This window comes from Canis lupus, chromosome 18, assembly GCF_011100685.1.
Source record: "Canis lupus familiaris isolate Mischka breed German Shepherd chromosome 18, alternate assembly UU_Cfam_GSD_1.0, whole genome shotgun sequence".
Lineage (NCBI taxonomy): Eukaryota > Metazoa > Chordata > Mammalia > Carnivora > Canidae > Canis > Canis lupus.
This window is the reverse complement of record NC_049239.1, coordinates 47,519,031-47,546,775: the sequence shown is the minus strand read 5'-3', so window position 1 is coordinate 47,546,775 and position 27,745 is coordinate 47,519,031. Positions and strand designations below refer to the sequence as shown.

At 60.4% G+C, this 27,745-nt stretch overlaps 1 protein-coding gene across 4 annotated transcripts in view; it reads left to right on the top strand.

Annotated features, from left to right (window-relative positions):
* Nucleotides 1–27,745, top strand: part of OSBPL5 (oxysterol binding protein like 5) — a 75,925-nt gene that overhangs the window by 27,897 nt on the left and 20,283 nt on the right. For 2 of the 4 annotated variants that reach the window (XM_038563612.1, XM_038563613.1), the window contains exons 2-3: nt 23,819–23,975; nt 26,180–26,262. In XM_038563612.1, coding sequence (XP_038419540.1) covers nt 23,819–23,975; nt 26,180–26,262 — 240 coding nt within the window. Of the gene's footprint in view, nt 1–11,174; nt 11,333–11,636; nt 11,778–23,818; nt 23,976–26,179; nt 26,263–27,745 lie in introns of those variants that run through there. The other 2 variants (XM_038563614.1, XM_038563615.1) reach the window with 2 other exon arrangements.

Below are 27,745 nucleotides of genomic sequence, written 5' to 3'. Positions count from 1 at the left end.
CTGGGGATGGGGGCAAAACAATGGGTCCGGCCTGGAGTTCTTTGTCTGGGGAATAAGCTGTCGGGCGCAAGGAATGTTGTAGGCCCGAGGTGTGAGGCGGCCTGGGAGAGCTTCAGGGATCCGTAGGGAAGGAATCCCTGCCCCCAGGATCCCAGATCCCAGAGATGCATCCAGGCCAAGAGGAGGGAGGACCTGTGGTCGAGGCCTTCCTGTGGCTTCCTGGGGTGAATGGCACCAAGAGGTCGCTTAAAGGGCCAGCTGATGCTGAGCAGGCGGGACGGGATGTGGGGGTGTGCCCATGGGATTTTCCCGCTCGCCCGTGGGGCATACCTGGCAGAGGGTCCTTTAGGCACCTGCACACCAGATTCCCTGAGCACAGCAGCCCCAGGGGACCAGCGATCAGTGGAGCAGTGAAATGAAAGGCCAGATCTGCCTGATGGGATGGAGCCCACCCCACTTGTCAGGAAGGCCCCCAAGTCCAGAGCCCTAGGCCAGGAGTGGGACCCGTGGCACTCAGACCTGAAGTCCCGAAGCTCTGGGATGAGAACTATTGCCAGGGGCCCGTGCTGCCCGTCAGAGCCCAGGGAAGAGCCCTTCTGCTGTTACTTACGGTGTCAGTGGAATGTGGGTTTCTGTGCCTCAGCCGCTCCAGGAGACCTCTCCTTCACCTGGGAGCGGGGGTGGGTTTCACGTTCCTCCCATTTCTACTGTGGAGGTGGCGAGGCCTTCAGGAGACCCAGGGGTCTGCCGTGGGTTTGTGGGCTCCTTGCCCCAGCCCTGGGAGACGGGATGGGCTCTGCCCCCTGCCTCCCGCTTGGAACCTGAAGACCAGAGTGGCTGTCAGGGTTCGAGGCATCCTCCGACCTCTCTGCAATGGGCCCTTGAACAAAGCCCTCTCGGGGGGTCTCTGGGTTAGTGCTGGGTTAGCAGTGTAACCCTGTCCCAGGGAGCCCTGGATCCCTGTCCCCTCCTCCTCCCGACCCCACCAAGCTCTGCCCCAGGCTGAGCAGGGCAGTGAGGTGGCTCAACAGCCTGGATTTGGAGCCACAGAGATGCCTGAGCTAGGCCCCCAGTGCCCTGTAGGGACCTGGGGTATCAGGGTGGGGGTGAGGCTGGGCAGGGGCTGAAGGGTAGATAGTGTCAGGGACCATGGTGGGCTTGGAGGCCTGGCCGAGGAGGATATGGCTCAGGGATTCTCAACCCCAGCTGCTAGGGGCGGCAGTCTCTACCTCCCGAAACTTCCCTTGCCCGACTGTAAATGCGGGCCACAGCAGTCCCGTGAGAAATCAGGAGACGGCATCCTACATCCTCATTGGGTAAGCGTCAACCGCACATTGGTGGCTGTGGCCCAGCTCCTTGTGGGTTCGGAACCACACATCCATGTTGACCCAAGGCCAGTTGCACAGTAGGCCCGCGGGGGTGCTGGGGAGGGGAAGGGGTTCTGGGACTTTGCATTAAAGCCCCAAGCTGAGCTGTAAGTATAGTGAGATGGAAGGAGGTGAGTCCTGCCACCTGTATCTCTCTGCCTTTGCATATGCTGTTCCCTTGCCCAGAAAGCTCTTCCAATCCTGCAAGGGACCAGACATTTAGGGAAGGTCAGCCCTGGCCTGGCACCTTCTCTGTGGAGCCCATGGCCTTTGGGGTGATCTGGCAGGAATCCACCTCACCCCCTGTGCCCTTTCCGTTCTTCATATGTGTTGGCTCTCCTGCTCCTGGCCCAACTCCCTCCAATCTAAGTGCCCCGGCTCCCCCTTCCCACTTGCTCAGAAACTATTATTTGCTTTTTGCTGACCGGTCAGTGAGCTGCTGCTTCTGTTTGTTTGGTTTGGGTGTTTTGTTTTACGCAGAGGCAGGCAGGTAGCTGGAGCTCACTAAGCCGGATACCCGGGTCGGGGAATGCTGCCCCTTGTAGAAGATGCCCCTGACTTCCCAGAGGGGCTCTATGGATGCCCAGCACCTGGTGGTTAGGACACGGGCTCAGCAGGTCCACACACAGGGCAGGGACTCCTCTGACCGTCCAGACCTTGGTGTTCTCACCTGGGAAACGGGCGTCGTAGTGGCTAGGGCAATGTGGGAGGTGCAGAGCTGGCCCTCCACTTGCTTCAGGCGCTGCCAAGCCACTGGGCTCTTGGAACGGGGAGGCACCAACTCCTTATCATCAATGAAAACTTTGATTAATGGCTAATGATTGTGAAATGTTTAAATACAGGAACCTCACAAAGGAATACAGCCAGCCAATCCCCATGCTGCCAAGGTCGTGATGTCTGTCTCCATTTGCTTTAGGTTTAAGGACTGGACGGTCCAGCAGAGCACAGGGCCCTGGGCGCCCGCCTGAGCCCGCATGGTGCCATGCCTCCCGGAGGCTTTCCGAGCTGACATTCCCAGGGCTGTTTTTATGTTTTGACTATACACGGATGGATCTGCAAACAAATGCAGGCTCCTCTGGCCGATGTCCCCTTCATGCCCTCTCGTTCCTCATCATTCCAGAGTGGCAGAGAACTCTCAAAAACACATGTACACAGCCTTTTGCAACTTCTCTCGAGCTGCATGGTCACAAGTGATTGGTCCAACGTGCTCACCTTCTCTGATTTGTGTAAGGGAGGCCCAGTTTCTTTCCATTCTCCTCTTGAGGGACGTTTGGCTTGTTTCCATTTTATCCCTGGAGTGTGTTTTGTGTTAGGGGCTCCTTGGTTACAGAGGCAAGAGCTGCTCCGAGGCATTGGCCTGAGGTGGGGTCTCAGGGTCTGAGGGTGCACACATGAACAGCCCAGCTGGATGTGGCCAAGTGGCTTCTGATGACACCCCAGCAGATGGGGGGGGTATCAGCCTCCCACCCAACCTCCCCAGAGCAGCTGGAACAAAGGACACATAGAAAGTGTTGAGTTCAAGTCACAAAGGAATCGTGCAGTGGGGGTCTTCCCAGGGCCCAGGCCCAGGAGGGGTAGGCAAGGGCCGCATCTCCTAGTAGGGCCAGGGTCCTGGGCTCCAGACATACTTTGTCAGCAAGTCCCCCAACGCTCCTTGCCCTGGGGTCCCACCCATCGCATCTGTCCCCACGGGAACCCCACAGGCTCTCCCATGGTCTCCTCTGGCCTCAGCACAGGGCTGCAGGCTGATGGCTTCTCCAGAGGGGCACATGCTACAAAGATGTTTGCCAGGGTCCCCCAAGGGGAGGGTCTCAGTGACCAATGCGGCCCGTTCATTAAAAACAACAGATATATGTCACATGATGACTCTGTTGAGGAATTGAAATGTACTAAGAGAGTAGCACTTAAACATTCTCACCTCCACAAAAAAGATAAAGATGCAAGGTGACAGATGTATTAACTCGATGGGGGGGGGGGGGCATCCTTTTACCACGTGCATGGCTGTGGACTCATCACGACGTGCACTTTAAATATCTCATAATTTTATTTGCCAGTCGTACCTCGATAAAGCTGGGAACAAAAGTAGCCCAAACCAGAGGCGACCAGGGTCCGGAGAGACAGGGTCCGGCTGAGTTCTGCTCCAGGCCGGTTAGAGTCCAGAGATGCCCAGATGGAAACACGTGGCCAGGCGGTGAGGGGCAGGTGGAGACCTCCGCCCCACACTCAGGAGGAGGAGGGGGTGCTCAGCTGTCTGTGGCCCATACCATCAAAGCAGCCTGAGCACGGGTGGGAAGAGCGGGCGGTGCCGGGAGGACCTGGGTGGGGCTGCCCACGGAAGCTGTAAATGGGGCCTCTAAGCCCTGCCCAGAACTCCAAGTGCAGCAAAAAAAAAAAAAAAAGGGAGGAAGACTTCTTCCAGGCCAAGTGGACATGTGTCCATCACCCTTGGTGAGGCCAGGTGGGTCCCCCGGCCGCGGCCCCCACTCGGGACCTCTGCTGGCCCCCGCTGCGGGGCCCTGCCAGCTTGTACTCCCGCCGTCTGCCAGAGGGCAGCCCGGGCCGCCCGTCGGGCTTTATGCTGCGATTTAACAAACGGCAGGAGGAAGACATACAGGCAAATGACTGTCCTCCCAACCTGATCATTATTTTGAACTGTGTCTGCTTTTCAGTTTATTTTTAAATCTTGAAAGCGCAAGGAACATGCTGTTTATCTCCGGTGCGCCTGTTCTCCCCGACGTGGCCATCCATCACTTCCTGGGCTGAGCCTGGACAGTCGCGCCCCGGGCTGCCTGCAGGAGCGGGAGTGACCCCGCTAAGTGTGTGGCCCCCGGGGACCCACCCCTTCAGGCCAGAGGGGAGGCTTACCCCGCAGACCCTTGAACACACTCAGAGGAAGTCTTTCCAAAATGAGTTATGTCCACATGATGCCTTGCAACCTTAAGGTGTAAGTGAGAAATAATTTAACCCTTTCGCAGTGACACATTTTTAAAAGATTTTATCCATTTATTTATTTGAGAGATAAAGAGACAGCAAGAGCATGTGCGGGGCGAGAGGGGCAGAGGGAGGGAGAGAAGCAGATCCCTGCTGAGGAAGGAGTCCCAAGTGGGACTTGGTCCCAGGACCTCCGGTGACATTTCTTTTTGGATCATGACAACAATTAATTTTACTAGTGATTAACATTTTTCGAAGGGTTTGAAATGAACTGTCGCCTTTAACACTTTGAACAGCCCTATGCAGGGAGCCCTACTAGTGTCCCCATTTGATAGACGGGCACACCAGCTCTCGGAGAGGCGAGGAAACCTGCCCGAGACCACCCGCTCTGTGTGCAATGCGGCTGGGATGGGAATCCCCTCCTCACATGGCCTCCCTTCTGACAACTTGGCCATGGTGGCTGTCTGTCCCTCAAGTCAGTGGCCCCAGACTCCTTTTCTTATGTTTCTTGTTGGAGGGTTGTCAGTTATTTTATTTTATTTTCTTCTTTAAAAAGCTTGTTTCAGGAGCCCCTGGGTGTCTCAGTGGGTGAAGTGTCTGCCTTCAGCTCAGGTCAGGATCCCAGGTCCTGGGATCGAGTCCTGCATGGGGCTCCCTGCTCAGCGGGGATCTGCTTCTCCCTCTCCCTCTGCCCCTCCTCCCCTTGTGCTCTTGCTATCTCTCTCTGATCTTTCAAATAAATAAATAAATCTTTAAAAAAAAGCTTGTTTCTGCTTCTAGCCCACTCCTGTGGAAGCAACCAGATAAATAAGATTGTTAGAAACGTGTACAAAGCAAGAATGAGTGGGTGCTGTAAGAGGACCTGAGGTTTGTCCACGAGTCGTGAACAAGACTCTGAATGGAGATGTTGACTTGGTTGCTCAAAGGCGTTGTTGTCTGTGTGCTCTCCCTTCCAGCCCAGGTCTAGTGGGGACCCTCAAGGTTTTTTTTTTTTTTTTTTTTTTAAGATTTTTTTTAATTTTTATTTATTTATGATAGTCACAGAGAGAGAGAGAGAGGCAGAGACATAGGCAGAGGGAGAAGCAGGCTCCACGCACCTGGAGCCCGACGTGGGATTCGATCCAGGGTCTCCAGGATCGCGCCCTGGGCCAAAGGCAGGCGCTAAACCGCTGCGCCACCCAGGGATCCCGGGACCCTCAAGGTTATTAGCAGCAGCCAGGGGGTGTCCGTGCCCACTTGTGCTCAGACTTTTGGGGCGGTGCACAGGTGTCTGCTCTGTTCAAGCTCAAGAGACGCCCAGGGTTCCGGCAGTCCAGGCCTTGCCCAGCCAGCCAGCCAGCCTGTGAGCGCCAGAGCCCCCGGCCTGTCCAGAAGCTTCATGGTCAGATGCCAGTGGCCTCACATAAATTGTGAGCCAGGGAGCAGACTACAGAACAGAGGCATAGGAGGCAAAAGTTTCCAAGCAGGCAGGACTCAAGCTTGGATCCTTAGAGGTGCAGCTTGAGTGGGGGGTCTGATGGGCTCTGGAAGGCCGGCCCCCAATGGCCTCGGGTGGCAGGACAGCTCAGGTTCTGACCCCAGGGGACAGGGATTGTGCATGTCTAGAAAAGCTCATGGAGCTGAACGTCTGTGTGGTTTTTCTGTATTTACATTTTATTTTATGGCAAAAGAGGCTGCTGTGGCTGAGACCCCGGGAATCGAGGGCTGGGCCTGCTTGGGCGAAGGGAGCACAGGCCTCTGGCCTGGCTGGGGATACCCCCTCCCCACCCTTGACTCTGAGTGGCTTCTGGCATTTTCGGGACAGCTTCCGGTGGTTTTCTGTGGCTTCACTTGTCCGCCGCCGCCTCTGCTGTTGGAAGCATGGCTCTGTAAATCCGCTCACTTATTTTTACATAAGCAAATTGGTATCTAAAAAGAACCTTTCCGTTGTTGCTGCAAACTAGAGAATCATCGTCACTTGTGCTAAATAGCAGGGGACCGTGCGAAGCCCCGCGGCTGGGTGCTGGATGTCTGCAGCCGCCCGGCACCCCAGTCCCCCTGCCTCCCTGACACGGTGGCAGGCAGGTGGCCCGCAGGACGAGGACTCTCCTCCCTTGTCAGTCCGGGGGCTCGAGAGAGAGTTTAAAGAGAGGAACGCTGTCCCCGAGACCAGCGAGGATCAGTGCCTCCATGGTCACCCAGCGTTGTCTGGTGTCTGCCCATTCAGGGCATGGAGATGACGTGCACTTTTGGAATCTGGCTCTGGAGGCAGAGGAGGCCCTCGGTGGCCAATTCCAGGGGCTTGCAGGAGCCAGTGGAGTGGGAAGGCCGGGCTGTCGCACGGACAGCAGGAGGTGACCCTGGCCACCGGGGCCGCAGTGTTGCTGCGTTGCCTGGAGACCCCTTCCCGGGGGACAGGCTGGCATCTGCAGCGTCATGGGTCAGTTCTTAACCGAGCCTATGCTGGGAATGGTGTGCTCAGCTGCACGGGGCCAGGAGGGCGTGCGAAGCTCTCACGGGGGATAGGGCACGGGGCTGATTTGGACGGGCCCCAATGGGGAGCAGGGGGGGGTGCTCATGTTCGGGCAGAGCCGTCCAGTCCCACCTGGTCTCCTGCCTGCCATGTGCAAAGGTCACTTTCTTCCAGTCTGGGTGGTGTCCAGAGCAGGGGGCCCTCAGCCTCATCCTTGGGGCAGAAGAAGGAAGCATTCACTCACCTTTGGTTCAGGCCATTCTTGCTTACGGCTTTGATCTTGAACTTAGAGGGTGTCCTGTAGGATGGTGGTGGTGGGGTGCTGTACAAAGGACCACACACTGGAGCGGGACGGGGGTGGGGGTAGGGGTGGGGCGGGGAGGGAGCTTGAAACCACAGAAACTTACTCTCCTGGTTCTGCAGCCCAAAGTCCCAAATCCAGGTGTGGGCGGGGCCCTCTCCTGGAGGCTCTGAGGAGTGTCCTTCCTGCCTCGTCCAGCTTCTGGGGCTCCAGGTGTCCCTGGGCTGGTGGCTGCATCACTCCAGCCTCTCCACTATCTTCACAGGGGCCCCTCCTGTGTCTCTCAGTGTCCTGTCCTCATACAGGAACACAATCGTTGGACCAGGCCCACTCTCCCCTGCTGTGGCCTCATCTTCACTTGGTCACATCTGCAGAGACCCAAAGATGGCCACATTCACGGGTCTGGGGTGTGGATGTGGACCTGTCTCTTAAGGGAGGACACCCTTCAACCCACTGCACCCAGGAGAGGGTGGCCACCGTGGGCGGCACCAGGAGCTCACGGTGACCCAGAGAAGGGAGAATTAAGAGCTGGGCTCATCTGACCAGGATGGTGGGGAGGAGAGGGAAGGTTCAGGAAGCATGGAGGTGACACCACAGGTACGTCTTCCCAGGGATCCTGGATGTGGGCAGGGGGACTGCCCTGTTTTATATGCAAGATTGTTGAGGCCTCTGGAGAGGCAAGGAGTCACACAGGTGCCCAGAGCTGAACTGGGAATGAACATGGGGTGTGACTGCTTGGGGTACATCCTCCAGGAGGGAGAGGGTAAGCCCTGCTTCCCCTCACCTGCACATCCAGGGAACGTCCACAGCACTTGCACCTCCTGGGCACAAGCCACCGGCCCCGGCATCCAAGGTGCAGGAGACCGGCACCTCTGAGACCCAGCTCCTCTTGGCCCACGGCTCCCTGTCTCCTGCTGCAGTGGCCAGGCCTGGGTGCCTTGGGCACTCCCCCCATCGGGTGGCCTCACTGGGAGGCTCTCTGCTGACCCCAGGCCTGGAGGGGAGAACCTAAGGACAGGGCTGGTGTGGTGGATCACTCCTGATTTGCTGACCAAGGAGCAGACTGGTCTGTGCCCCAAGCTGCGGGGAACCTGGCCAGGGCAGAGGCTGCCCATTGACATGTCAGGTCAGGGAGAGGTGGGATGATCAGAGAGGGAGGAAGGGAGAGGAGGCTGCTGTGTGCTGGGGCAGGGGCCTTGGGGGCGACCGTGTCTTTGGGCTGGGGCCTCTGGAAGGGGCTAAGCTGAAGGCCTGGGGGGCCCTGCGGGGGGCTGCCCTGCCGGGCCGGGTTCCCGACCACTGGGAGTCCACGCTCTGAGGGGCTGCAGGCCTGCGAGGACTCTCGGCAGTGGCCGCAGCCTCCTCTTCCCCTCGTGGCCCCGCTGGCTCTGGATCTTGGTCGCCTTCCCTGTCTCGGGAGGGTTGGGGGCCTCCACCCGTCTGGCTGTCACCTTTTCCACATCCTTGGAGGTGCCCGGCACCTTTTTAGTCTTTTAAACTCTGAGCCTCACTTGGGAGGATGGGACTCAAATGTGCCCATTTCTTCTCTTGCTTTGAGGCTTTTAGGAAACTCTCCCTTTATGCCTTCAAGAGAAAGCTTTCGGCCTCTCCTTTTTTACTGTATGGCACGGAAAATGTGAGACCCACAGAAGCAGAGGGGACAGTGGAGCGGAGCACCCCGCTGTCGCTGACGCCAACCCCAAAGGCGGCTGCGTCTCATCCACCTGAGTGTGGTTTAAAATAGCCTCTGTGCTCTCCTGTTCTCCCCTTGCCTTGCTGTCCTTGTGCCACCTGCCTCTGTAACCATGGGCAGGGAGGCATCTGGAGGAGCAGAGCCTTGTGTTCCGGGAGGTGTGGGAGGCACGGGGCCCCGGGGCCCCTCCAGGTCCACACCACGTTCCCAGGACAGTGCCCCCTTCCCGGGACAGTGCCCCTGGTCATCCACACCTGGGGCCCCACAGGCCCGCACTGTGCAGCACAAAGCGGTGGAGAAGGTTCTAGAGGTCACACCCCGGAGACCCTCAGGGCCTTGAGGAGCTCCCGGTGGTTTTGAGCCCACCCTCCCTGGAGATGCCCGAGAGAGACTCTGGGTGCTGTTTCCTCCCTCTTGGAGCGGTGGGCTTCTGGGGCGAGAGTCCCCAGCATCTGCCTCCTCTGGTGCCTCCCCTGCTCCTGGTGTACCCCTAGTCTGTTCCTCGCCACTTCGGCTGCCCAGGGGTCTGCTCTGAAGATGAGCGGGATCAGCTGTTCAGTCAGCCCGGTGCGCATACAAAGCACCTAATATATACACATCCCGCTGGGTGGGCAGCCTTCATTAGCACCTTCCTTGCCCAATGCTGGCTGGACACGGGGCACCGGCGGGCGACCGTCCCCTGCGTCCCCCGCAGGAAGCAGCGCCTCCACGTCTCCTTACTTATTTTCAGCCTGGTGCTGGCGCTGCTGGGGGCGGGCTCCTCCTGTGAAGCCACACACACTCACTGAGGGGCCCCGATGGAGAAGGCTTGCCACGCACGCTGGTTACACACAGACGGATGCCGATCGTCCCACTGTCGCAGCCCTGCCTCGCACCGTGCCACCACCACCCCCCACGCCCGTTACACACGCAGATCCCGTTACCCTTGTGTGGCCACGTTCCGTGTCCCCGGCATGACGTTCCTCACTGGCCAGCTCCCACCTGTGCTGGCATTTTCCCTCCTGTAAATAACTCCATAGAGCACCTCCTTCTCGCAGATATCGAGGAGATGGGATTTTATTCCCAGTAATAAATCTCTGGAAGTCGGATCGACGGCTTAGAGGATTCGAGGGCTTGATGTTTTGACTCATGTTTACAAACTGCCCTTCCGCAGTCCCTGCGTCCATCACCTCCATCACCCACTGTTCACGGGGCCTGCTTCTGAGCAGGGTGACCCGGGGCATGACCTGCAGGGTACGGGGGTGGGGTGGGGGTCCCTGATCTGTCACTGTGGTCCGACCTCGGCCTGTTTCGAGCCCCTCCTCCTGCCCCGGGCATCTCGAGGTCAAGGGCAGCCCACAGCAAGCCCTTTGGGGGCACACAGTGTAAGGCAGATCCAACCCGAGGGCTGCAGCCAAGCACCTTTCTCCAGCCTCTGCCAGGCTCAGCCGGGCCCTCGGGACCCCCGCCCAGTCCCAGTGTCCAGGCAGGCTGCCCCAGGCTCAGCGGTTAGGACAACACCCGCCCCTGGTGGCCTCAGGCCTGGGCGAGGCATGCAGCCGGTCACTGGTGCTGTTGTTGGGAAAGCCGCCTCTGCTGGGATCCCAGTCTCTTCCCACTTGGGAGCTGGGAGGGAGAAGTGACCTCACCAGGTGCAGGTGCCGGGATTGGCCTTGGGGAGAACGGAAGCCTGGGGGTAGGGTGAGGTGAGCGAGCAGATCCCCAGGAGCAGTGCTGGCCTCCGCCCGCCTCGCCCAGCCATGCACGCCTGTCCCCACTCCGTCCCCACTCCGAGGAGGTGTGGCCTGTGTGTTTATCGCTGGGGACCAGGGGCCGGGGCAGCTGTAGCACCAAAGCCCCCCTGCTCTCCCCTGAGCCACATCTAAAATCCCAGCCCCTCTACTCTGGGCGTGGCAGGAAGGAGTGTGGGAGGCACAGGAGTGAACAGAGGTGCTGCCCCCCCTCCACAGTGACGGGGGCTCCACGCAGTATATCCCAAGCCCTGCAAGGTCCCCCGGGCTCAGCCCACCTCCTGAAAAGAAACCTGCCCGTTCCCAGGAGCCCAGGGGACACAGCCTACCACCAGCAGCCACCAACAGCTTAACAGCCCTGCGGAAAACCCACACCCGGCCCCGGGGGCCCGCCTCCCTGCCTGAGGGGGCCTCCTGGCCTCCTCTCAGGCCCCAGGCTCCTTGCATTTTCTCTTTCTCTCTCACCCCTTTGCTCAGGGGCTCCCCTTAGGGGATTGGCTCGCAAGACCCCCCCTTCCCGCCTTCCCACAGAGAGCCCCCTGGCTCCCCTCCCTCCGTGTGCTCCAGAGGACTGTCCAGAGAGAAGTGAGATAGGTGGCTCTCTGGGCTCCTGGGGCCGAGGTGCTGTGGCCGGTGTGGCCCGGGCGGGGCAGCGGGCGGGCCTCTCTTGGGGAGGCCCTGGATCACAGGCACAGCTGCACCTGTGACTATTTGGAGCGAGATTTCTAGCTGGTCCCGGATAGCTCTCGGCCCACCCAGACCCTCCAGGTGTGTCGGGAGTTGGCAGGACCTTCCTCCTGTAACCTGTTCCAGGTCACAGACCGACCCGTCCCCTCCCCAGCCCTGGTGTTCTCATCGGTAAGATACGCATGTTGCTCTAAATGGCACTTGGTTCTTGCTGGTTTGGGCAGGGTCTAAGGGCTCGAGTGCGGGGTACCTCCTCCAGAACTTGCTTCCTGTTGGCACAGACCCCTGGGATGCACAGGCCCCGAAGGACTCGGTGGTTCCCAGCCTCGGGGTCCCGCGCTGGTCCTGGGCGGACCCAGGTCTGATCCTCTGTGGTGGCCGGGCTGGGCACACAGGGAGTGGCGCTGGCTCGCTGAGTGGTTCAGTGGGGTGGGGGGGTGAGAGCGGCTGAGGGCCGAGTCGGGCTGCTGCCAAATCCAGGGGAGGCCGTGGGCAGCGGGGAGGCGCCGGTGCAGGAGCAGGAGCCGACACCTTCCAGTGTCTGCCGGGGCTGCATGCTGGAGGGGCAGGGCGCAGGAGGTTCTGAGGCTTCATCCAGGGCCTGGAGCCCCAGGAGGTTAGTCAAGGAGGGTCACGAGGGTGAGGGGGTAAACGGCAGCTCTGCTGAGGGTGATCAGGGGCAGCGAGGGGCCTGCACAGGGTGAGGGGGAGCAGAGGTGATGAGGGCCAGGGGGCGGTTCCTACAAGCAAAGGTGAGCACTGTGTACCTGCAAGCCCCTGTCACCCCCACCCCAAAGGTCTCCATTGGACTGGGGGACCCTGCAATAAGTTGAATGGTGACCCCCCAAAAACATTGGTCGTAGTCCTAACCCCAGAACCCATGAATGGAACCTTACTTGGAATTTGGAACTTACAGATGGACCCAAATGAAGGCAGTTGGTAGGAGGTCATCCTGGATTGTCTGGTGGACCCGGATTCAGTGACTTTTAAGGGATGGGGAAGGGAGTTTAAAACAGACACTGGGAGGGGCCTTGTGACCTCCGGGGAGAGAGAGGTGGGCAGAGCCCAGGGACGCGTGGGCCCCCAGGTGCTGGAAGAGGCAGGAAGGACCCTCCCCTGGGGCCTCCAGAGACAGTGGGGTCCTGCCCACACCTGGGTGTTGGACTTCTGGCCTCCAGAGCCGGGAGAGAACAAATTTCTGCAGCCAAGTGCCCAGCACGTGGTTGGTTGTCACGGCAGCCCCAGGACACCCATGCTCCCCCGCTTTGGGGAAACGTGTTAGTTCTCTTCAAAAAGCATCAAGACCCAGTGAAGCCCCCACCGGCCACCTCTGCTGTTGGTGGCTGACATGGGACCCGGGACTTGGTGCTTGCTGCGTGGCTTCTCACCCGGAGGAGAGGAGGGAACCCAGCCCTGCCGGGTAGTGCCCACCATACCCACCAGCCTTCTACCTCGTCTCCACTGGCCACTGTTGGCTCTGGAGGATGACAAATGTCCTGCCCCTGTTAGACAGGAGAGCCTGGAGGGGGCCGTGTGGTCACCCCAGTGAGGAGCCCTCCCACACACTGATGATTCAGAGGTCTGACCCCATGTGGGGCCGGGGACCATGGGGAAGCGCCCCCTCCCCCCCCCCCCCCCCCCCCCCCCCCCGCCCAGCGAGCACTATCCTGGGGACTGGGAGTTGCAGTTTTTCCAGAACCAAGGAGGTTCCCAGGGCAGGACCCCAGCTGGCAGGTGGGGTTCCCTGGGGCATTCCCGAAAGCGGGTGCAGATGAAGGGACCGCGCGGGCTGTGAGGACCCGACCTGGTGGGCAGAAGGACATGTTGTGACCCAGGGCCAGCCCCCTGTCACTCTCAGTGTCGTTTTTAGCTGTCACCTGCTGCTCATGAGGTGCCTGGTGGTGCTTCATGCCTTGGAACTTGTCATCTCATAGTGTGACCAGTGTGTCCGGGAACAGACCGAAATGTAGGGCTCAGAACGTTGGGGTAAACCTTGCCTTCTCGTTTCCCCCGAGGGTGATTTCCCAGCCCTGACAGCTCTGGGAGGCTCAGCCTTGGGGACCCGGCTCACCGGGGGTCTCTGGACCCTTCTGCTTGTCTCAGTGACTCCACTGGATAGCTCAGCTCATGGGTGGCAGGATTTGGGGCTGGGTGGGTGCTGCTTCAGGGTCTGTGAAATGGGCTTGGGCAGGCCAACCACGCTCCTAGAGCGAGGGCCTCAGGTCCTAGGTCAGTGCCACGCAGCTTGAGGTTAGCCAGACTCTGGCAGGCAAGATACTCAATGGAAGTGGGATAAGTCATGAAAATTTGGCTTTTTATTTTTTTTATTTTTTTAAAGATTTTATTTACTCATGAGAGACACAGAGAGAGGCAAAGACACAGGCAGGGGGAGAAGCAGGCTCCCTGCAGGGAGCCCGGTGGATGACTCGATCCCAGGACCCTGGGGTCACTCCCTGAACTGAAGGCAGATGCTCAACCACTGAGCCACCCAGGTGCCCCGAAAATTCAGCTTTTTTAAAAAGTGGCGCCTCTCGCCTAAAGCTGCCACTGCGGGCATTCCCGCACACCGCCCTCCAGACGAGCCTGTTGAGTGGTGGCGTTTAATGACTTTCTCCCTTCCATGGATGAGTACTGGTCTCTGTGTGGACGGGCTGAGGCTTGTTTATCCATCCGTTGGCTGGCAGGGGTCTGTGCCATGGCCACAAACATGTATGTTTACGTTGCCGTGGGGACATGCCTTGGTTTCTCTTTTGGCCTCTTTGAGGATCCTTGGCATGAACCCCATGTTTCATGGGTCAGGCCAATGTCACATGACACTTCTCAGCAGGAGGCTGGGGGCCCTCATGTGGGGTTTGCTCAGGGCTGGGACAGTGGGCTCAAGGGTCCAGGGGGCAAAGGGGGCTGGTGGGTGGGCCTGGGGGCTGCAGGCTTGGCTACCACATCCTTAAGATGTCAGGTGGCCTCCCTGGATTGTCCCCTCTCATGGCCGGATGGGAAGAGGGTGCTTGGCTCTGTGCCAGCCTGGTCCCGCCTGACTGGCAGGGCCACTTTCTCTGCCAGACACATGACTTCTGACAAAACCAGTTTCCCCATAAGCCACCAGGGAGGGGCAGGTGGAATCCGGGACTCTGGGCTGCCCACAGCCTGACTCGGGGTCACCAGGAACTGCCGTGGTTGGTCATCACAGGAGGGCCTAGAAAGTGAGCACCCACCCCCACACACACACCCCAGCAGCTGCCTGCCCCGCCAGTCAGCAGGGGAATAAGGCCTCATGCTGGAGGCTGAAGGGAGGGCAGCCTGCAGCCATGGGAGACCCCGTGGGAGACTCCCCACCAGCTTCACCTGGGAGAAGTGTGCACGGCCAGTCCCCCGCTGAGCAAAGCCTGCAGGGTCGGGCTGCACTAGGGTGAGGGCAGCACAGCGCATAGTAGATGCTTGATGCCTTGGGCCGTGGGAGTGGGCCACAGCCGCCCCCACTGTGTGCAGGACCTGGAAATGGGGGTGAGAGGGACAGTGTGTCTGCTCAGGAGGCTCCTGGGCTCCCCTCCAGGGCCGGGAAGCCTGGGGATACAGCAAGGAGTCTGCAGGCTGCAGCTCGGCATCTGTCCTGACTCTCAGAACGGTCCCAGCAAATGTGGGGAGATGTGGGGGTCCAGTATCACCTGCCCCAGGCCGAGCCTGGTATTGGGGACCTCCACCCCCCACGTGGCTCTAGGCAAGTCAGCTCGCTCTCGGAGCCTCAGTTACTGCATCTGTGAAATGGAGAGAAGACAGGAAAAGGAAGCATTTGAATGCTTGGGTTCTTTTTCACTTTCAAGACTGGATCCTCCTGTCCCTGGACAGAGTGGGAGGCAGAAGGGAATCGTGCCTACTGCCCACCTGCTGACTCATTCAGCATCCGGGGCCAGTGAGGACGCAGTGCAGGGGTAGTGTGCGCGTGTTGGTGGAGCTTCTGCTGTGTGAGAATGGAGACCCGTCGGTGAGGAGGGAGTTTCCAGTGTATACAAGGATTCATCTCTGAATTCACAGAAGGCAGGTCCCTTCCATGCCCCTCAAGTGGTGACAGAACCCCCAACACCACATGAAACCTGTTTCCGTCTCAATGCTGAGCAAGCATGAGCTTGAAACCTTTTGGAAACCCCGCTCTGAGGGAGGGAGCAAGGGGCCAGGGGGCTAGGCTCTGAGCTAGGGCGAAGGGAGTCTGGGGTTCATGCCCTGCTCCGGTGCAGTGTCTCCTGGAGGAAACCGGTGCCAGCCACTTGCAAATGAGCAGGAAGCAGCGGGTGTCTGAACAACCGCATGTGGGTGGAGACAAGGTTCGCCACTGGCGGGAGCGGCCACAGTTCTGGGTCGTGGTCTCATGTGAAATAGGCCTCAGTGGCTCCTGCTGGCGGATCCAGAGGCTGAAGAGGAAGGCAGGGGTGCTGCTCCCTAAGTGAGCAGGCTTGGCACACCAACCAGTATTACGCCCCTCAGAGTCCGAGTGCGGGTCCCTCGTGGTTCCTTGTCCCCCTCCGACACTGAGGAGCAGAGGGGACAGCTCGGGGCCAGTGTCTGCAGCAGTCCAGGGCAGGGAAGTGCTCCCGCCAGATCTGGAGCCTTGTTCCCCGCAGAGCAGAGATCAGGGGGCTTGGTTAGAAAGGAGGCTCATGCCAACCCAGGGACCTGCATGGCCAGGGAGTGGTTGTGTGGTCCGGAGCCAGGTGGGCATTCCGGAGGAAGCACTGGGATCCTACGCTGAACGGGTGGCTGTTGGACGTGCGTCTTCTTTATGACGTGTTTTCAGATATTCTTGGCCTAAGTTCAGTTACGTTCCCCCAGACGAGAGATCACAGGAGTGGGCAGCAGGGCAGGGTCTGCGGGAACCTCTCATGGACTGTGCCGGGTCACGAGCAGACTAGCGGAGGCGGCTGAGGGGTCCCTGCATGCACGTCTGGCCTCCGCAGCCTGTGGGGCACGGCTTGCAGCACCCGGCCACCCACCCTCAGACTCGTCTCCCCAGAGTGGTGGCTTCCCAGGGGATGGCTCCCTGCAAAGGGAGGATACACTGGTTTCTGCGGGCCCTGGCACCAAGCCCTCTCGGGACCTGGGGCACCCCCTGCACCCTGCAAACACCAGGCACACTTCCTTAGGGCTTAGTATTACCAACAGCAGTGGTTCCCATTTGTGGGCACGCTCAGCACTATGCCAACCCCTCCCGAGCCTTATCTCAGGCGGCCTCCACGGTAAGCCTGCGAATTGGTGCTGTTCTCAGCCCTCACAGGTGAGGACACCAAGGCAGAGAAGGTGAGTGGCTGGTCCCCCCAGCTGGTGCAGCCTCCCACCTGCTGCATTAGAGTTCTCACTGTGGGGATCCTGTTGGGGATTATGGCGAGAGAGCACCGTCACATCGGGGCATCGGGCGGGGTTCTCCTGTCTGTGTGTCTGTGTCTGTGTGTCCGTGTCTGTGCATATAGGCTGGTATGAGCCCAGAGGATGGGGAGCCGGGAGCCTCCAGCAGCCCCCCAGTTTCTGGCTTGATGTCGTGCAGCCGCTGGGTGGGAGGACCCTGCCCACCCCCAGGGGTCCAGGCTGTCCCTCTTTCTGAGGGCCCCAGGACCAGGCTGGGCTGGCGGACATGGTGTGGGAATGATGCTCCAGTTTCATCCCAGAACCAGCCCAGGCAGGATTTATGTTGTGGGAAAACTGGACGTCCGATTTCCACTGATCCCACATGCCAGCAGCACAGGACCAGGGGCTCCTTCAAGAATGGTGGTGCATCTCCCCTGCTCGTGCCAGGGCGCCTCCCACCCAGTGCTGAGCAGCTTGGGGCTGGGCAGGCTGGCATTTAAGACAGCCCACGACAGCCTGCACCTTGCCTTGGAGAGAGGGCACAGAGTGGTCCGGGCATCCCCACGGGCCACCCCATCCTGAGACGCCCAGAGTGGAACCCAGCTGTCTGAGCGGGGAGGGCGCCCTGGGGCCATCCCCTCAGTCCTCCTAAGGGCTCACCCTGCTGATGAAATCCCGCACCGTGGGGGCTGTTGAGGGGGCCTGGGCGGGAGTCCCTCTGCACCGGGAGATCCTTGGCAGGGCTGCCACCAGGTGGACCCCTGCCCGTGCCACTCCCAACTGCTCAGCCCAGGGCTAATGCTCCCTCCCAGAGCCCCAGCAGGGTCTGGTCCCGGCCTCAGTTTTCTCTCCACTCCCCGCACCCCAGCCCCCTGTCCTTGGTTCCCTCTGCTTGCTGGCTCCTCCAGGGGGGCCCCACACACTTACCTACCTACTGACCCCAGAGTCACAGAGGGTCCTATGAGGGTGGCATGGGGTGAGGCTTGCCCAAGCACCAGGGCTCCCCAGGGGCCAGCAGTGCCCCCCTCCCCCAACCATGGGGGCCCCTGCCTCCTGTAGCCTCGGGGTCCCAGCCTTGGGGGGAGGGCAGTGAGGCACACGTGGCTCGAGCCACTTTGTCCAGCTTTCCTGTCGGAGCTGCCAGCCCACGCTCAAGGCTCAGCCCCATAATGGGGGGGAGATGAGCAGCCAAGGGTTACAGACGGCGGTGCGCTCAGCTCTGGCCACCTGCCCCCCGTGGCAGCCGCCTGACTGCTTGCCTGTCCCTCCCGCTACCAGGGCAGCAGCGGCCTGTGGGACCGCCTCCCTGGGAATGGCACGCCAGGTGTGGTGAGGACTTGTACATAGAGGCCAAGCCCCCCAACAGGGACGGGGAGCATCTCTCCTAGAAGGGGGCATGAGATCCCCCTGGGGCTCAAAGCCATTTCCTTGCTTCAGATGTGGACCCTGAGAGTAGGCCAGGGAGCCCCGCAGGCTCCGGTCTCCTAGCTGGGAGCCAGGATGCCCCCTCTTCTGGTTACCCTCCCCACCACAGCCCTGCCCCAGGGAACATCACCACCAGGCTGCTGTCTGAATCTGAAAACCAGTCCCCATTCAGCTGGGACAGTGGGCAGGGTCTGGGGAGACATGGTGGGGTCAGGTCTGCTGGGGACAACGTGGAGTCCTGCCACGGGACCAGGACTCCCTAGAACTGGGTGGGAACAGTGTGCACCAGGGAGTGCCAGTGGGTGGTGCCCGGACCAGCGGACCATGGCACTCAGCCTGCCATAGGCCAGGTGTGGGTCAGGAGGCTAGGTGGGCGGGTGCCAGGGCCTGGCCCTGTCCCACAGCCACATGACTGGGCTGAGTCAGCCTGAGCACACCCAAGCCTGCAAGCCACTTTCTGCCCCCTCCCCACGGCTCAGCCACACTCCCTGGCCATGTCTAGGGAGTGTTTCTCCGAGGGAAGCCCTGCTTCTGCCTCCCCCACCCCACCCCTCCCAGCCTGGTCCCCTTCTCTCCTTTCTGGCCCTGGCCTCAGCCCTCCAAAGTGCAGAAAGGACTCAGGGCTTGAAGCTTGAGCACCAGAAAGGGCCCAGGAGTGCTAGTCGCTTCCCCTCTGGCGGCCTTGGTTTCTGCATCTTGAAAACAGGAAAACAGGATGATGAGGGACCCCTGGGTCGCTCAGTGGTTGAGCCTCTGCCTTCGGCTCAGGGCGTAATCCCGGGGTCCTGGGATCGAGTCCTGCCTCGAGCTCCCTGCAGGGAGCCTGCTTCTCCCTCTGCCTGTGTCTCTGCCTCTCTGTGTCTCTCATGAATAAATAAATAAAATCTTAAAACGAAATAAAATTAAAATTAGATCTTTAAAATAAATTAAAATGAATAAAGTAAAATAAAACAGGATGATAAGGTCGTCTCTCCCTACCTCTCTGGAGCCATAAGCATCACACCCAGTGGGTTAACACAGATAAAGGGGTTCAGGGGTGCACAGCACATGGACTGGAAACACCCCAGTTCCAAAGCCTCTTAGGGCCCGAACACCAGTCCAGATGCACCGGGGATGGGCATGGGTGACCCCAAGGGACCAGCTCCCACACACCAAGATGCATGCCCGGGTGCTCTGGAGAGGTTCCCACAAGGGCTACTCACGTCACCCAGTTTGAGCCCAAGTGGTCGGTGCAGCCAGGGGGCGGCGGCCCAGCACGTTTCTGGAACCTCACGTTGGTGTCTGCTCTCAGGAAGGGCCCTTGTTGCTGGGCTGGAGCGGGTGGTGGCCTCCGTGGAGTGGCTCTGAGGACCCAAGTGGCTTTCCATCTGCAGGGTCCTTACGGTCAGCAGCCTTGACCTCTCCCTCAGACGTGAGGTTGGAGAACCGAAAAGGTGGCCTTACTTTGCCTCATCCCTGAGCTTACCTGTGATTCGGAGCATCTTCCCCACGGCCTCTTACAAGCCACTGGGTTCAGATGAAAGTACAAGCACAGCCACGTTGGTGGTCGAGCGCAAGCACCTGCTTCTCCTGCTCCTGCCGGTCCAGCGGGGCCAGCCCATCACGCTGGCTGCTGGTGACAGCTGGCCAGGCCCCTATGCATGGTGGGGGGTGGGGCTCACCTGTTCTGTCTCCACCTCTGCAGGCCCTTTCTGGGCCCTTCTGGGCCAGGGACTTTGCCACCCCCCGCTCAGAGGAATCGTCCATTTACACGTAGAGACCCAGACGAGTGTGGTTAGCCGTGGCACGCAGCCATCAGAGACTAGACACTTCTCCCTGGCTCCGTGTGGTCCCCAGACCCCTGCAGGTGATGGGAGGATTGTGAGCAGAACCGTCCCCCCACCTCTGCGCCTGCCGGCAGTGGGGGCAGAGTCCACTCTGTTGGATTCCGCTAGATTCCTTCTCGGCCTCAGCCCTTCCCTGAGAGCTAAGGCTTGGTGAGTTTTGGCCCAGAAAACCGGGCTGTGCGTCCGGCCTGCAGAGCCCTGATAAGGCACCAGTGACCTTTCTTTATAAGGATCCCATTATTCTGGCCCGAAGGTGGGCGTCTGGGCGCCGGTGGAGGGGATGGTGCTCAGAGGCAGGAAAGTGCCCGGAAGGCAGCTGGCGGTGGGGGCAGGGCAGTGTGCTGGCTCCCAGGGCCAGGGGCTGGGTGGGCTCCGTGCCCACTCCCCAGGCCTTGCTGTCAGCCGGTCGGCCTTGGCTCAGCATCAGAGAGCCTGGCACCTGGCAGGTGCCCAAACAAGTGTAAGAACTCGGGGACATGGGGCGAGTCCAGGCGGGGACAGAGCTCTGGGCCAGCCCCACAGGGGACCCATGGCCCCTTGAAGTTGGAGGGCTCTTGTGCCCCAGATGGGAGACCAGAGGGGGTGCACCTGAGGCATTGGGCAGCTGGAGCCTAGGCCTGGGGAGCATCCCAGCAGGTGGTGAGGAACAGCTGCCCACCATGGGTGCAGCCCCAGCTGGGGGCTGGCTCGAAGGGTCTGTTTCTTCAGCCGTGTCTCCCTCCCCTTGGGCTCCAGGGGGCAGGGGTGCACCCTTAGGGCCTGTGAGCCTTCAGCTTTCATTGTGAGGAGGTGCCACCTGCCCAGCATCAGGTTGACTGTCCTCCCAGCTGACAGCCTCCCCATGCCAGGCACCCCTACCCTACCCCACCTCCTGGCAGTGCCCAGAGTACGGGGCTCGGTCATCCGGTGCTCACCGTACACCTGGCGTGGCAGGCAGATGGGAACAGGAACGTCTCCGGAGATACGGGACCCTGTGACCCTGGCCACTCTCTGGGGATCCTCCCCTGACCTGTGGATAAGGAGGAACGAGGCCCAGGGGCGTTTGGTTGTGTGGCCTTTGTTCACCTCTGGGATCCCCAAGACCCAGGCCCCACTGTCAGCCCCTGCTCCTGGCATGCATTAGACAGTGCACAGGACAGATGCCACCCCCTCTCCTAGAACGTGTATCCTATGTGAACAGTTAGCAAGAAGGGAACACTGGGAGAAGGCTCCAGAACACCACGTGTTATGTGGAGAATTTGCTTGTGTGAGGCGTCGGGGGGCCAGCCCTCCAGGAAGTGACATTTAAACAGAGTGTGAGAAGGACACCCCCCCCACCCCCCTGCCAGGAGGAGATGTGGGCGAGGGCATTCCAGGGAGGACGTTCCAGAGCTGGGCCCTGGGGAGCGGGCCATGCATTTTCCAGGGACAGGAGGGGGCCCGTGTGGCTGGGAGAGTGAGTAGGAGGGAGGGCGGGTCTCAAGGGCCTGGAAGACTGGGCCAAGGGATTGAGTCTGGACTGTTTGCCACCGGGTAGACGTGACCTGGATTTACTTACACTGTGGACGAAATAGCATCCGCTGCCCAGCACCTCACCCCGGCATTCACCGCAGCAGAGAGAGAAGCACCCGGTGTCTGCAGCAGCTGGGGTGGGCAGTGGAAAGACGAAGGGAGGTATGAATTCAGCAGAGCCGAGTAGACCCTGGAGCCCTACTGAGTGAGAGGCCTGCCCTCCCTGTCTGAGCAGGTCAGAGGCAGCTTGCAGGGGCCGAGCACTGGTGTGGGGCATCAGGACAGAGGGCATGTCCGCTGGTGCACACCCCACACTGCATTCGGATCACAGGATGTCCATGCCAGCAGTTCAATCATTTGAATGTCACCTCTGATGGGTCTGATTGTTGGGCTAATAGGGAGCGAATGGGAAGGGAAGGAGGGATATCAGGCTGCTGAGCTGACTGGCTAGAAAGATCCCTGGAGGGAGGGAGGGAGGGAGGGAGGGAGGGAGGGAGGGAGGGAGGGAGGGAGAGATAAGAGGTCGGACTTGGATGGATGGATGGATAGATGGGTGGATGGGTAGATGGATGGGTGGATGGATGGATGGGTGGATAGATGGGTGGATGGGTGGATGGATGGGTGGATGGGTGGATAAATGGTATATGTGCAAGTGAATGGATGGATAAATAGATGAATAGATGACTGGGACGTTGGGTAGATGGATAGGTAGGTGGAAGAATGGAAGGATAGGTAGGTAGGTGGCTGATGGTTGGGAGGGAAGGAGGAGGGAGGACGGTGTAGATGGCTGGATGGTGGAGCTCACAGACTAGTCCCACTGGCGGTTAGCAGTGCTGGGAGAAGGCACACTAGGGGGTCTGAGAAGGCAGCCAGGATCCTCACGCCCTCCCCACTCCGCCCTAGGTGGAGCGGGGCAGACGGGCCAGCTGGAGAGCTGAGCCTGAGCTGTGAGCCAGTCTCAGGCAGTGTGAGCCAGAGCGCCTCCACCTGCACCAACTCTGCAAGACTTGACCCCTAAGAGAAGTGAGGCTCCAGGTGAGGGAGGCCTATGTGAGCCTGCATCCCTCCTCGCTCTCCCTGGGGACCCCTCCAGGTCCAGCGCATGCCTGATACACCTGGGCAGGCTGCACGTGTCCCCTGACACTGATAAGCAGGGCTCGGCCGTCCAGACACCCGCCCTTCTGGCCTAGCAGCGGGTTTGCCAGAAGCCAAGCGGAGGCAGTGGGAGTGCCAGCTGGGAACCAGGTTTTAGAGGCAGTCCCAGGTGGCTCAGGCACAAGCTTTGCCAGTTATTAGCTTTGTGACCTTCGGCCAAAATCCCAACCTGTCCGAAACCAGTTTTCCTGTCTGTGAAACAGCAAAGGTAACAAGCTCAGCCAGGTGACAAGATAGTGGTTAGAAAGGGAGGGTCTGGAGGGCTGGCGGGGGGCACAGAGGAGGTTCTGGGGCTGCCACCGAAGACCCGGGCCACCCATGCCCCAGGACCGCCTGCCCATGCCGAAGCCCTGCCCTGTCACGGCAGGAAAGGCTCTCTGTGTCTGAGCCCTGCCCTGAAAGGCCCAGGGCCTTGGGAGGAAATGGGTGGGGCCTCTGTCCTGGGCTTGGCGGGGAGCCATGCGCCCATCCAGGGAGGTGGTCCAGTGGCCCCAGACCTGGAGGAGAGATGGTGCAGTGGGCCTTTCTGGAGCGCGTCCTCAGGGAGTGGACAGACCACAGGAGTAGAAGCCGGAGTCCCTGCTTGCCACGGGGCAAGGCCTTCAGCTTCCCAAGCTGTGACTTCCTCTTCTGTAAAATGGGCTGATGGTTTGGGGGACTTACTGTCATCTGTCACCTGCTTGCCCCAGGCCTGCCCGGGACTGGGCTGTGAGGGGGCAGGAGGACCCAGGAGGAGGCCGAGGTCGGCTCATGAGTGGTGGGCTGGGCCTGGGGCAGGAAGAAAGCACATTCAGGAGGGTCAGGGCTTGGGCAAGGTGTAAATTGGGGCACCCCTGGCTTTAAGCACACCTGTGCTCTCTCTGTGTGATGCTGTTGGGGTGCCAGCAACAGAGACCCCCCAAGGAGGAGCCGAAGCAGAGGGAGGGAGTGCAGGAGGCAGGGTGTCACAGCGGGGGCCTTAGGCAGGATGGGCAGGCCAGCTGCCCCTGGTGTCTGGGCTGCCTGTCCCCTCTCGGGGCAGCTCTGGCCACCTCCCCTGTGTGTATCAGCAGCTGTCTCCCCGCGTGGAGCTCTGTCACTAGGGAGTCTGGTGGCCCTGCATGGGTCAGTGGCACATCTCAGGTCCACCTGGCTGTGGCCGGGGTCCTACAGAGCCAATATAGCACTGGGCCTGGGGGTGGGGTGTTCCCAGAGAAGGGTGTCTGCTACACCCGTGACTTCTACGCACTTCACCAGGGCTGGTCTGGGCCTGGCTTCCAGCCTGGGCTCTGTCCTCCCTCGCGGGCCCTGGAAGTCCGGGGCTGACCCCCGCTGCTGACCCTCACCCCGGCCCCCTGGAGTGCCTCTGCTCTCTTTGCCAGCCCCTGGGGCTACCACTGCTCTCTGCCTGAGGTGTGACCAGGTCTTTTCCTTCTTTCCTTCCTTCCAGAAGCCTCCCAGCGCCCAGGCCATGAAGGAGGAGGCCTTTCTCCGGCGCCGCTTCTCACTGTGTCCGCCCTCCTCCACCCCCCAGAAAGTTGACCCCCGGAAACTCAGCCGGAACCTCCTCTTTGGTGGAGAAAATGAGCTCTACCCCCTCAGCCCAGGTCAGTGCCAGCAGGGGCTGGGGTGGCTGCTGGGGCTGGGGTGGCTGCAGGGCCTGGGTCCTCCTGGCTTTGCAGCCCGGCTCTGTGACCTCAGGCAGGTCCCTTCCCCTCTCTGTGCCGCCCCAGCTGGGAGGGCGACAGCCTCGCTCTGCTAATCGCCACCCAGGTGCTGCTGCTACAAAAGGGCTAGCAGGGCATGTAAGCCCTGGGACGAGTGGGGCCAGGTGACAGCCTTTCGGTGGTGGGGGTCAGCAGGGGGCTCCCTTCCCCCAGCTCTGGGGGCAGCTCATCCTTGGAGAGGCATTGTGGTGGGGTGGCCCCAAGCCTAGTCTCCCAGGACAGACAGCCTGAATCCCAGCCCCAGTTCTCCTGGCTGGGTGACCCTGGGCCAGCAGGACTTCTCAGGGCTCAGTTTCCTCATCTGTAAAATGGGGATGTTAATACGTACTCCAAGCTATAGAGGAGTCCCAGGCTCTGAGAGGGAACAGTCCACTGTTGGATGCCGCTGGTAGATAAGCACAGAGCCCACGGGGCACAGGGTCATGTGCACCTGCTGGTGCTTTCCTGGCTTCCGTGCTCCCCACCCCATCACTAAGTCCTCACTGGCCACCCAGCAGACTAAGCTAAGTGCTCCTGCTGTCCATGACCACTGCTCCCCAAGGCCTGCCTTTCCTCCCATCCTGGGAGACCTCACCTTCTCCAGCCTGTCTGCCCCTCGCCTGCTGCCTCGGGAGGGAGGAGAGAGGACCCGAGCCCTTCCTGGCAGCGTCCATCCTACCCCTGGAGACAGCAGGAGAGCCTCAGGCCAACACACTGTCAGGACCTGGGGGGCTTCTGGGGACCTCCCACCCAGAACCCCACAAGCAGATACAGAAACAGGCCACATGGAATGCGCCTTGTCAGATCACATGGGCCAGGGGCACAGGATGCCTGGGGAGGTAAATCCAGCCTCCATTCCCTGCTGCTGCACCCTCTTGGGAGCAGGGGGCGGGAGAGGACAGGTCCTGGCTGGCAACCGGTCTAAGGGGTCTTTGATCCCCTACAGGTGGGCCCATGCAGCCAGGACCCAGCAAGCAGGGACCTTCTCCCAGGAGGGGAGGAGCGGCAGATCCTGGGGGCAGGGGTGAGGAGGGGGGCAGGGGCAGGAACCAGTGCCGGCCTCCAGCTGCCACAGAGCCACTCCTGTGGGTGCTCCAAGGGTCCCCAGCCCCCCAGGCCAGCAGGCAGCACCCACCCCAGGAGAGGCAGCTACAGGACACACCCCCGAAGATAGCCCTTGGACTGGGGAGGCTGGAAGTGCTCACCACCCAACCCGGGCCTGGGATCAGGGCACAGGTGCAGAAGCAGGAGCATCAAGGGAGCCTCCCCAGCTGGCACCTGGAGTGGCCACTGTCCCTAGGCCTTTCCTGGCCCACGTGAACCTGGACTCCCAGGGACATAGCCATTTCCTCAGGCAGCCACACTGGCTTTTCCGCAGGGCAGGATGCTCAGTCCCCAGGCCCCCGGCCCCTTCCCAGGCTCCTGGGTTTGCAGAGCACCTGCCAGGGCTTGTTCTGTGGGCTCCTGTCCACAGGCCCCACCAGGATGGCTTTCCCCCAGCGGTTACCACCTTTGCTTCTCCACCCGGGACCGGCAGTGAGCTGGAGGGCACACTGTCTTGCCTCCTCTGAGGCCACCCCCTGCCTGTATGCCCAAGCTTTGGGAACCCTCTTCAAAACAGATGGAGCTGAGGAAGGGGTGACTGTTCCCCGGGATCAAATCCAGACACCTGGAGTTTCCCTCGTCTTCCTCAACCAAGCCGGAGAGGGAAATGGACACCTGCCCAATCGGGGTACAGGGACTGTGTCTGGCCACCTCCCTCTGAGAATCTGGCTCCTTGAGGGTCAGGGCGAGAGGGGACCCTGAACTGCCATGTGTCTCTAAACCGGGACACTGCATTCTCCCTCTGAAAGTGGGGCCTGGCCTTGTGGGGCCCCAGAGGCCATGCTGCACCAGCATGCCACGTGCCTGGGCTCCTCCCGGCAGGTCATGGGAGCTGGGCTTCTTCTCCTGGCTCCTCCTAGGAGGGACCCTGGCAGGTGTCACTCAGTTTCTCAGCTGGCTTCCTGCCCTGCCCAGGCTACCGTGCCCACCCCTCCCTGCCTCACACACAGGGCAGCCAGCGGAGGGGCCAGCCCTGGTCCTCACTCTGGCCACTCTTGCAGGGAAGGACATGGAGCCCAATGGCCCATCGCTACCGAGGGATGAAGGACCTCCGACCCCCAGCTCTGCCACAAAGGGACCTCCGGTAAGAGTCTGACTGGGGGGAGGACTCAAGGATGGGGAGTCTGTCCAGGGGCCACAGGAAGTAGCTGGGGGCGGGCGGGGAGGGGATGGGGGTTAGCAGATGGCACCGAGCTGGCCTGTCACCCCCTCCCACGTGTGCCTGGAGGAGCAGCTCTGAACCCCGCATCCGGGGAGCCTGGGACAAGGACGGAGTCACAAAAGGTGCTTGTTAGCTGGTTTATTGGAGAACAGAGGCCAAGGAGGCTGGGGCCTGGAGAAGAGCTGTGTGGGCTGCTGGGTGGCATTTAGGGACCGGAGATACCACAAGAGGAAGACCCAGGGTCCTTCTGTTGTTTGCAAATCTTGGAGGTGTGAGCCTTCCCTCCATGACCACTGTCCACTCTCTGTCCCCAGGAGACACGGACCCTATCCCTCCCCTGGCCCTGTGACCACCGTCCACTCTCTGTCCCCAGGACACACTGACCCTCTAAGGTCCTCATAGGAGGACCGCAATATTTGTCCTTTCATGGCTTATTTTTCTCAGCACCACGTCCTCCAGGTCCACCCGTGTTGTAGCAGGTGTCAGGATGTCCTGCCTTTTTCAGGCTGACGAGTATTCCGTTGCATGGATGGATTGTATCTTGTTAATCCATTAACCCTCTGGGGGGCACTGGGCTTATTTATTTTTTCAAGAAATGAGTTTATGGCATAAAAACACTAAAAACATAATTGTGACCTTCTACAACCCAGTAAAACATACAAACACAGTCAGAAACACATGACTTGGTTCAAATGTCGGATCCCAACCATTCCATAATGAGGTCTGAGCAGCTCCTGAGAGCAGGTGCGGCCGTGGGTGCAGTGACGGGGGGCTCATGGAGAGAGCGGAGTCCTGCCCTCCTGGTGCCCACGTCCTGGCGGGTGACAGAAAGAGGAAGCCTGCAGCACGTCCGAGCCTGGTCGGGGGGTGAGGTGCCTACACCCCCAGGTTCCTAAGGGCCACTTGGAGCTGCCCTGAGAGGCGCAGCTTTGGGAAAAGACACGAGCCCACAAGAGATCTTATCTTTTTTGTGAGGTGAAGTTCAAATATCATAAACCCCGCCGTTTTAAGTGCCCGCTTCACTGGCACTCACTGCCTCCGCCATGCTGTGCGACCTCCACCTCTGTCTAGTTCCAGAACATTTCTGTGCCCCGGACCAAAGTCCCATCAGAGCCTCCCTGCTCCGCCTCACCAGCTCGGCAGCCCCGACTCCACCTCCCGTCTCCGTGGATTTGCCGGTTCTGCACATCTCGTGGAAATGGAATCACACAGTGTGTGGTCTTTTGGTCTAGCGTCTGGCTCTACGCGTGTTCTGAGGTTCACCCACGGAGTGGTGTGTAGCGTGTAACAGGCTCACTCCTGTTTCGGGCTGAGTAATATTCCATGTGTGCCCGGCCCATACCCGGCCTGTCCATTCATCCGTTGGTGGACATTTGCACTGTCCTTGTTCTTCTGCTCCTGCGAC